Here is a 10,666-nt window from a genome sequence, read left to right as displayed (position 1 = left end):
AAAGCGGCCCAAATCCCAAAGCATCCCAAATCCCGGGAAGTTGCCCCAGGACCTCATCCCCTCCCATCCCAGAGCCCTCCAGGACCCATCCCTTCGTCCCAAATCCATGGATTTTGGTGCTGCAGGAGCCGTCCCTCCATCCCAAATCCCTGCAGGGTGACACGGGATCCATCCCAGATCCTGGGAAGGTGACACAGGACCCATCCCTCCATCCCCAATCCATGGATTTTGGTGCTGCAGGACCCATCCGTCCATCCCAAATCCCTCTGGCTCTCCCCTTCAATCTCATGGAGGCTCCCGGACACCCATCCCAATCCCAGCCATCCCAATCCCAGCGGCTCCAGGATCCCATCCCTCCATCCCAAAGCTCCGCGGCCCAGCCCCAGCCCTCGGAGCGGATCCAAGCCGGGATGCGGCCGCCGGGCCGGGCGGGAGGAGGCGCCGCAGGTCAGAAGTTTTCCTTGGAGAAGCGGAAGCCGAAGGCGCGGCAGTGCCCGCGGATGAGCCCGGCCAGCCCCGGGGAGCCGCAGAAGAACACCCGGACCTTGCCGCGCTGCTCCGCCGCCACCTTCCCGAACAGCTGGAACGCCGGGATGCAGGCCTCGGCACCAGTTCCCTTCCGACCCTGCCCCTTCCCTGATTCCCTGATCCCTTTCCGGGATTCTCTGATCCCTCAGCTGGATCAGAGGCTTGGAATGAGATCATCCTTAGGGTCCCTTCCAGCTCAGCCCATTCCGTGATTCTCTGATCCTATTCCATGATTCTCTGATCCCATTCCATGATTCTTCAATCCCTGAGCCGGATCAGAGGCTTGGAATGCGATAATTTTTGAGGTCCCTTCCAACCCAAGTCATTCCATTATTCCCTGATCGCTGAGCCACATTCCAGGGTTGGAATGAGATCATCTTTCCGTTCCCTCCCAACCCATTCCCATTCCCTGATTCTCTGATCCAGGCCGGATCAGAGGCTTGGAATGAGATCATCCTTAAGGTTCCTTCCAATCCAGCCGATTCCATGTTTTTCTCATCCCATCCTGTGGCTCCATGATCCCTGAGCCGCATTCCAGGCTTGGAAGGAGGTGATCATTCCATTCCCTCCCAACCCATTCCCTGACTCTCTGATCCCATTCCCTGACTCTCTGATCCCATCCCGTGGCTCCATGATCCCTGAGCCGCATTCCAGGCTTGGAAGGAGGTGATCATTCCATTCCCTCCCAACCCATTCCCTGACTCTCTGATCCCATTCCCTGACTCTCTGATCCCATCCCGTGGCTCCATGATCCCTGAGCCGCATTCCAGGCTTGGAAGGAGGTGATCATTCCATTCCCTCCCAACCCATTCCCAACTTCTCCCATCCCTTCCTGCTTTAGCCCCACCCAGCCCCTCCACACCTCCCGGCATTCCCATTCCCTGGATCCGGGAATCCCGGCGGATGTGGGACGGGATCCCCGCTCCGGCCTCACCTTGGCCCAGTCGGGCCGGCCGGGCTGGGTGCGGGTGCGGAGGCCGGTGATGGAATCCCGGTTTTCCTTGGCTGCCAGCAGATCCAGGGCCACCTGGAGCCCCAGCGCCTTCACGTCCCCCTTGCCCAGCGCCGAGGTCAGGTACAGGTGCAGCTCCAGGAACTTCCCTGGCAATTCCAGGGATCCCAGCTGCCCTCGGGGGTCCGGCCCCGCTCCAGGACCCGCACTGGGGTGGGGGTTTTCCTGGGAATGCCGCCGGCACCTCGCGCTCACCTCCCGGCTCCAGCTCCGCCTGCTCCGTCTCCAGCTTGGACAGGAGGCTGAGGAACCACTCCAGGTGCTGCTGATCCCGCGTGATCCAGATGAAATCCACCTGGAAGGGCGGGAAGGCCTCGGCTTGAGCAGTCACTGGATCCATCCCAGATCCACTCCCGGATCCATCCCCGATCCATCCCCGGATCCAGCCCCCATTCCCAAACCTCCCGGATTTCAGGGATGCTCCTGGGCTCTCCGCCCCCGGGAGCCTGCAGCCCCCGTCCCAGGGCAAGCCTGGATCCCACATTCCCTCCTGCGCCATTCCCACCTTCCGGAGCGTCATCTCCTCATCCCGCCGTTCCTCGCTCCAGGAGAAGTGGCAGCTGGGGCAGCTCTGCTTCCGCCGCCGGTACCTGCCCGGGAGCACCATGTCCTGCTTTTCCTGCCTTTCCCTGCTTCTCCTGCCCGTTCCTGCCATTCCTGCTTTTCCTGCCATTCCTGCCTTTTCCTGCCCTTTCCTGCTTTTCCTCCCCTTCCCTGCCTTTTCCTGCCCTTTCCCTGCCCTTTCCTGCCTTTCCTCCTTCTCCTGCCTTTCCTCCCCTTTCCTGCCCCTTCCTTCCCGGTTCCTGCCCATGTCCAACCTCCCTCCAGCGCCTTTCCTGCAGCCCAAATTCCCGAGGAAAAGCCTGGCCCCGAGGGAGGCCCCACCTGCGGCCGTGGGAATGAATCCCAAGGACAGAATCCCAAGGAAGAGGCATCGGAGGACAGCTCGACCCGGGTGTACATCCCAAATCCAGTCAGGGGTGTTCGCTGGGATATTCCCAAATTCCAAAGGCTGCCATGGGACCCACCGGAACATGATGCTCTGCAGGATGGAGGCGAAAGGGGTGATCCCGATGCCGGCTCCGATGAGCACGGCGTGCTCCGACGTGAAGATCCGCCGGCTCGGAGTTCCATAGGGACCGTCCAGGTAGCACTGGGAGAGATCCAAACTCAGGGAGAGATCCAAACTCAGGGAGAGATCCCGCAGCTGCCAGTGCTGGAAGAGCTCCCAGGCGGAGGAGAAGGGCACAGAGGGGATCGCGGGATTTGGGATCTTTATGGATGGGTGGGAGGATCAGGAATCTTCCAGCAGGGAAGGGTTTGGATCAGCCCCAGGTGGGATCATCCATGCACAGGGATAAAGGGATAGAGTGGCTGGGAATGTGGATGGAAACGTGGATGGGATGTGGGAACATGGATGGGATGTTCAGGAACCTGGATGGGAACATGGATGGGGTGTGGGAACATGGATGGGAACATGGATAGGAACATGGATGGGATGTGGGAACATGGATGGAATCATGGATGGGGCAGATGGGAACACGGATTGGGTGTGGGAACATGGATGGGAACATGGATGGGATCTGGGAACATGGATGGGATCATGGATGGGGTGTGGGATCATGGATGGGATGTTCAGGAACATGGATGGGATCACGGATGGGATGTGGGAACATGGATGGCATGTGGGAACATGGATTGGGTGTGGGAACATGGATGGGAACGTGGGTGGGATGTGGGAACATGGATGGGGTGCCCCGGAATGCTGATCCCAGCCCATGTCCCGGGATCCAGGAAAGGCCGGAATCTCCTCACCTTGACGCTGCAGCTCTGCCCCGGCCCGGAGCCCTGCGAGGAGAGGAGAGCAGTGACCGTGCCCCCTTCCCAAGCGCTCCCAAAATTCCTGGGATTTGGGGGTTTTATTCCCTGGATTTATTCCCACCGGGCTGCACACACAATTCCAGCTCTCCATGCCATGACAATATCCAAGGAATTTCCTCCCCAAGAGCTTTTGAAGGAGCTTTATCCCATTTGGGATCATCCCTCCGGGGATCCTCTGGCTGTGACCCCTCCCCGTCCCCTGGGATCGGGGGCAGGGCTCACCCCCTGCTCCGGGTCCATTCCCGGGAATGCCGCTCCGGGGGCTCGGAATGCCGTCAGCTCCACGGCTCCGTCCCTGCCGGTGGCCACGGATCCTCCCTGCGAGCCTTCCTGGGGATCAAAGGCCGGGAATCACTGCTGGGATGTTCCCAGGGATCTGCTGGGCCTCCAGCAGGGCCACACAGAATCCCATTCCTTGGGGCACAGATTGCCATTCCTTGGGACATGAATTCCCATTCCATGGGGCACGAATTCCCATTCCTTGGGACATGAATTCCCATTCCACAGGACACAACATCCCATTCCATGGGACACAAAATCCCTCAAGGCTGGACAGGCAGGGAATGTTCATCCCGAGGGATTCCCCGGAGGCCACCCCGGCTGCGCACTGGGATGATCCCATGGGATCCACTCAGCATCCAGCTGGACAAGTCCCTCTGCTCTGATCCCAATCCCGCTGACCTGTTCCCAGTGCCGGCTCCTCTGCTCCCTCCGGCTCTTCCCGGGCGGATTCGGCTCCGGGCCGCGCAATTCCAGCTGCTGGAAGTACTCGTAGAGCTTGTTGGTCCATTGGCCCAGGGCCCGGATGTGCAGCCAGAGGGTTTCTGTGGGATAAAACCCAAAATCCTGGAATTGTTTGGGTCGGGAACAACTTCAAACCCACCTCATCCCATGGAACCACCTCGGATCGCTCCAAGCCCCATCCCAGCTGCAAAAACATCACCGTGAGGATGCAAGACAGATGCCAGGGAATGCAGAGCATTCCAAGGATGGAAAATAGGGAAGGATGGCCCGACCCGGCTGCTCCGGAGCGCTGCTGATGGAGAAGGGATGCCACTCGTAGGCGGCGATGGCCGGGATGTTCAGGAAGACGTAATCCCCCGGCTGGAAGTGGAAGGATTTCGGCCTCTGGATCACCAGGTGGGTCACCTGCAGGCAAACGGGAGCGGGAAAACTGGGTATAGCCAAAGGATACCTTCCACTGCTCTCCGGCCCGGGAATTGCAGCGGAAATTCCGCGTTCTGGCTCCGGATTTAACACTCAGGGATGGGAGCTGAAGGTGGGGTTGTTCCGCATTCCCTGCCCAGTTGGGATTCCACAGAATCCCAGTTCAGACTGGGCTCAAACTGCGGGATTTTGGGAAAAAATTCAGAGTTCCAGGAGGTTTTGTTCTGCTCTGGTTGTTCCGTGAGTTTTCACTTGGAAAAAGTAGGAAAAAAGGCTTGGAAATAAAGGAATTCCTTTCACTTCCCACTGCAATCCCTGTCTTTTCCATGGTCATTTGTTCTTTCATTCCCAGCGTCCCAGGAGAGGTGGGATGGGCTCAGGGATGGTGGGATTTGGGATGGGTGAGATGTGGGATGGGTGGATGGATGGGATTTGGGATGAGTGGGTGGATGGGATTTGGGATGAGTGGATGGGTGGATGGATGGATGGGATTTGGGATCTTTGGGATGTGGGATGGCTTATATGGATGGGATGTGTGATCTTTGGGATGTGGGATTTGGGGTGTTTGGGATTTGGGATGGATTCCCACCTTGGAGGGGAGCAGGTTGGCCTCCAGGATGTGCAGATCCCCTGCCCGGCACCACGCCCAGCCCAGCAGCTTCTCCAGGAAAAACAGGGAGCCGGGAATCAGGAACCACTTCCAGAAGTGGGGCCCGTGCAGGAGCAGCAGGAGCCACACGGAGATGTAGGACAGGTGGCTCCAGTAGAACACCTGAGGGATGGGAACGGGAATGGGAATGGGAATGGGAACGGGAACGGGAATGGGAAGTGCTGGAGCCAAAGGGTGCTTCCCAGTGGGACTGTCCGGGTGTCCCCGTGGGAAAAGGCAGCCCAAGGGAATCCTGGAATCTCCGGGATTTGGCTTGGAAAGCACCTCAAACCCATCACCTTCCCGCTATCCCAGGCTGCTCCAAGCCAGCCTTGGACATTCCAGGGATCCAGGGGCAGCCACAGCTTCTCCGGGAATGCCAGCCCAGCCCGGAATCCCTTCCCGATATCCCTCTGGCAGTGGGATATTCCCGTTCCGCCCATTCCCTGTGTCCCGTTGGAAGCAAATCCCAGGAATCCCACACGGACACTGCGGAGGATCCAAGGGGGTCCCGGGGGCACCCAGCTCCCCTTCCCCGTGGGGCAGCCCCAGGATGGGCACCCACGGACCGCCCCCGGCGCCCCCTTTTCCAGCACGGCACCGCCGCGGTTCCAAGCGGGAATTCCCACGGGAATCACCTCGAAGTGGCCGCCGCGCCGCACGCAGGGCCGGGAGCAGACGAGCATGGCCAGGAGCAGCGCCAGCAGCGCCAGCCCGCTCTGCGGGGCCGTGCCCGCCACGCCGCCGGAGCCCGGCCGGGGCCGCAGCACGAACTCGCCCAGGGCCACCTGCCCGGGCCCCTGGGCCAGGCCTGGGGACAGCGGGCACAGCTCAGCGCCGCAGCGCCCCTTTCCGGGCCCCCCTCCCGCTGCCCACCCGGGAATGCCCACCCGGGAATGCCCACCCGGGAATGCCCACCCGGGACACCGCCCCTTCCCCCGGGACACCGCCCCTTCCCCCGGGACACCAGCCCCTTTCCCTGGGACACCAGCCCCTTTCCCCGGGACACCAGCCCCTTTCCCGGGACACCAGCCCCTTTCCCTGGGACACCAGCCCCTTTCCCGGGGATACCGGCCCCTTTCCGGGGACACCAGCCCCTTTCCCGGGACACCAGCCCCTTTCCCGGGACACCAGCCCCTTTCCCCGGGACACCAGCCCCTTTCCCGGGACACCAGCCCCTTTCCCTGGGACACCAGCCCCTTTCCCTGGGACACCAGCCCCTTTCCCGGGACACCAGCCCCTTTCCCCGGGACACCAGCCCCTTTCCCGGGACACCAGCCCCTTTCCCTGGAACACCAGCCCCTTTCCCGGGGATACCGGCCCCTTTCCGGGGACACCAGCCCCTTTCCCTGGGACACCAGCCCCTTTCCCTGGGACACCAGCCCCTTTCCCTGGAACACCAGCCCCTTTCCCGGGCCACCACTGGGCGGCACTGACCGCTGTGTGCCAGGTGCGCTGCCGAGTGCGCGGCCGCCAGCGCCAGCACCAGGTACGCCACGAGCTCGTGGCCCCGCACGTGCAGCTCCAGCGGGAGCAGCTCCGCCAGCGGCGTGGAGCGGAGCCGCGTCAGGGAGCGCCGCAGCATCAGCGCCTGCCGGGAACAGCGCGGGGACAGCGGGGGGACAGCGGGGAACAGCGGGGCAGGGCAGGGGACAGCGGGGGAACAGCGGGGCAGGGCAGGGGACAGCGGGGGAACAGCGGGGGGACAGCGGGGAATAGCGGGGAATAGCGGGGCAGGGCAGGGGACAGCGCGGGGACAAGGACAGCGACACAGGCAGGAGGTGAGGGCAGGGGCCAGAGCAAGCAGAGGTACCGGGGACGACGGAAAACGTTGGGGGACAATGGGAGATGTCGGGGACAATGGGAAACTTTAGGAGCAGCGTCCCTCCTGGGTGTCCCGCGACCCTTCCCGGCTCCCTCCCCCCGTGTCCCCCCGGTGTCCCCCCGGTGTCCCCCCGTGTCCCCCGCCCCGGGCACTCACGGCGAGCAGGGCGCAGTTGAAGTTGAGGCCGTGGCCGCAGCCCCGGGCCAGCGCCAGGGCGGGGCCGCGCTCGCGGTGTCGCAGGGCCCCCAGGGCCACCAGCAGCGCGGTGACAGCGGCCCAGGCGCCCAGGCAGCACAGCCGGGCCCCCCGCAATTCCCGGGAAAAGCAGCACAGCCGCTCCCTCCAGAAGTCCCGGGAAAAGCAGCGCGGCCACAGGCGGCGCTCGGTGGGGGCGGGGGGCCTCAGCCAGCTCGCGGCGCTGGGAAATGGGAATGGGGGGCGGGATGGGAAAGGGCAGCCAGCCCCATCCCTGCATCCATCCCAAATCCCAAACCCTGCCCCATCCCTGCATCCATCCCTGCCCCATCCCAAATCCCAAACCCTGCCCCATCCCTGCATCCATCCCTGCCCCATCCCAAATCCCAAACCCTGCCCCATCCCTGCATCCATCCCTGCCCCATCCCAAATCCCAAACCCTGCCCCATCCCTGCATCCATCCCTGCCCCATCCCAAATCCCAAACCCTGCTCCATCCCTGCATCCACCCCAAATCCCAAACCCTGCCCCATCCCAACCCACCCCCAATCCGATCCCAAGGTTCTCCAGCTGTTCCCAAGCCCAGTGTGGGCTCCCCATGGAATCCTCGCCCATAAATCCCCAAGTTCCCCCTCACCTGATGCTCAGGTTCTCCAGGATTTCCGGGAACGCTTCCAGCTGCTCCCGGAGCTCCGGGAAGGTGATGGAGCCGCTGTGATCCCGGTCGGCCGCCTGGAGCAGGGCCTGGCTCAGCGCTCCCAGCCGCTCCTCGGGAAGGGCCATGGAGCTCTCCCGGAGACACTCCCGGAGCACCACCCGCAGCTCCTCCGCATCGATGGAGCCGCTCCCTGGGAAATCGGGAGCATCCCAATATTCCATGGCCCTACGGAGTCAGCTCCATCATAATTTTCCAGTCCTAATCCAGGAATTTTCCTCGCGGGTCAGGGTGGGTCAGGATCCGCTCCCAGGAGCAAGGGACGGGATAACGGGAACTGGCACCCAGGGAAGGCTCAGGTTGGATATTTGGGAATGTTCCTTCATGGAAAGGGTGCCATTGGAACAGGCAGGAGGATCCCAATATTCCATGGAGTCTCCATCCTGCACCTCTAATCCAGGAATTTTCCTCACAGGGAGGAATATCCTGGGTGGGTCAGGAGCTGCTCCCAGGAATGAGTGATTGGATAACGGGAACTGGCACCAAGGGGAGGCTCAGGCTGGATATTTGGGAATGTTCCTTCATGGAAAGGGTGCCATTGGAAGGGGCGCAGTCCCCATCCCGGATGTGGCGCTTGGGGACAGGCCCAGCGGCCCCGGCAGTGCTGGGAATGCCTGGATTTGATCTCTGAGGGCTTTTCCAACCCAAACGATCCCACAATTCCAGGAAACTGGGATGGGGAGTTGGGATTGGAGCAGAGCCCGCTCCTTTTCCTGGGAAAAGCGCTTCCAGGGAAATCCTGGAGTGTGACCGATGGAGTCCTGGGCTTCCACATGGAATTTTGCCACTCCCACCAGGGAGCGAGGGCAGCGGCCTCATCCCGGCCAAAGCGGGATGCTCAGAGCGCAGCAAATCCCAAATTTATCCAAGAAAACCCAACCGGATCCGCTTTCCCTCCTCTCACCGTCCACGTCGTACACGCGGAAGAGGAAGCGGAGCTTTTCCATGGAATTCCCGTGGAGCAGCAGGCGCAGGGATCCCAGCAGCTCCTCCAGGCTCAGGGAGCCACTCCCGTCGGAGTCGAAGAGCGCGAAAAACCTCTCGGCAAAGAAGGACTGCGGGAACGGGAACGTTCCCCACAGAGCAGGGAGTCAGGGAACGGCGGGAATCGCGCTGGGAAGGGATCGGAAAGCTCAGCCCATTCCCACAGGACACCTCCCGCTATCCCAGCAGGATCCAGCCTGGCCTGGGACATTCCAGGGATCCAGGGGCAGCTGCAGCTCCCCTGGGAATTCCAGCCTCCCAGCCGGGAATTCCTTCCCAATATCTCACCCCAATCTCCCCTTTCCCAGCGGGAACCCATTCCCTGTGTCCTGCCCCTCCATCCCTTGTCCCCAGTCCCTCTCCAGCTCTCCTGGAGCCCCTTTAGGCCCTGCAAGGGGCTCTGAGCTCTCCCTGGATCCTTCCCTTCTCCAGGTGAACATTCCCAGCTCTCCCAGCCTGGCTCCAGAGGGGCTCCAGCCCTTGGAGCAGCTGCGGGGCCTCCTCTGGAATTGCTCCGGCAGCTCCAGGTCCTTGGGAATTTGGGATGCGGAGCTGGAGCAGCTCCACAGGCAGGGCCTCACCTGGGTGGGGGGGGACGGCAGAGAAAACTCTGGAGCCATTCCCAGGATCCCTCACCTCTTCCCAAGGATCCCATTCCCTCTTTCCCACAGATCCCTCACCTTTTCCCATGGATCCTTCACCTCTTCCCAAGGATCCCTCACCTCCTTCACTTGCAGGGCGGATTTGAACTCTTCCAGGCTGATTTCCCGGTCCTTCCCGGCGATATTCCCGAATTGTTTCGTCACCCAGCGCAGCCACTCCGCGTCCGCCGCCGCTCCCATGGCTCCGGAGCCTGCCCAGCACACGGAGCCGGCCCTAAATCCCGCAAAATCCCCTTCTCGGGAGCTCCTGCCGTGCTTCCAGCACTTGCAGCCTCCTCGTCCCAGAGAGCTCCTCTCACGGAGCGTCCCGGAACGGGATCCTGCAGGGATGAGCCGCGTTCCGGCGGCACTGGCTGCCCACGGAATCCCGAATTTCCATGGAGCTGCCGAGCCCAGATCCTGGGATAACCACGGGGCTCACCCGACCTCCACGAGCTGCCCGTGGGAGCATCCCTTGGGAATTGCTTGCTCTCCAGAAAACCCGAGCAGGGAATGGGAATCTTGGTCCTGTCTCCCATTCCTGCTCCATCCCATTCCCTTTTCCAGCCCTCCACAATTCCCCCGTGCTCCCATGAGATCCATCAGCACTTCCCAGCATCCCAGATTCCCTCAGGATCCCGGTATCTTGGGAAACCAAAGGAAAATCCAAGTTCCAGGAGCCTTTTCCCATTCCCCAACCCCTCCTGTTCACCTCCAGTGGATCCTGGGAGACTCCAGAGGATCCCAGAAAAGGCTGCAGTGTTCCCGAGGAGAACAGGCAGGGATGGATCCAGTTTGGGATGTGTCACTGGAATAAGTCTCCAATCCCTGCTCCCACCCCGTTCCCGTTGTCCCTCCCATCCCAGAATCCCGGCCCAGCTCCGTGGTGCATCCTGCTTTTCCCAGCTGTTGTTTATCCCTCTTCCAAAGCCCTGGATCTGACACTCCCTGCCCCATCCAGCCCTTGGGAATTGTGTGTCCTGCCAAATCCAGCCGGAGCTGGCATTCACGGGCACCGCATTCCCGAATTCCCGCCCGTCAGGAACACACTGGGAAGTGTCTTTTGCAGG

The 10,666-nt window shown here is 61.9% G+C and overlaps 1 protein-coding gene across 1 annotated transcript; it reads right to left on the bottom strand.

The window, feature by feature from the left end:
• Nucleotides 1-355: 355 nt before the first annotated feature.
• On the bottom strand, nt 356-10,429 carry NOX5 (NADPH oxidase 5). Its single transcript, XM_032122836.1, has 15 exons — nt 9,678-10,429; nt 8,876-9,026; nt 7,894-8,104; nt 7,219-7,480; nt 6,675-6,828; nt 5,876-6,048; nt 5,178-5,360; nt 4,438-4,570; nt 4,070-4,245; nt 3,356-3,388; nt 2,575-2,693; nt 2,046-2,130; nt 1,736-1,835; nt 1,463-1,629; nt 356-580 (listed from the first exon to the last, which is right to left on the bottom strand). The coding sequence occupies exons 1-15, from the start codon at nt 9,795-9,797 to the stop codon at nt 449-451; spliced, it is 2,199 nt and encodes a 732-aa protein (XP_031978727.1). The 5' UTR covers nt 9,798-10,429; the 3' UTR covers nt 356-448.
• Between the last annotated feature and the right edge of the window lie 237 nt (nt 10,430-10,666).

This window comes from Corvus moneduloides, chromosome 13 (genome assembly GCF_009650955.1).
Source record: "Corvus moneduloides isolate bCorMon1 chromosome 13, bCorMon1.pri, whole genome shotgun sequence".
Classification (NCBI taxonomy): Eukaryota; Metazoa; Chordata; class Aves; order Passeriformes; family Corvidae; genus Corvus; species Corvus moneduloides.
This window is presented reverse-complemented; position numbering and strand designations above follow the sequence as displayed.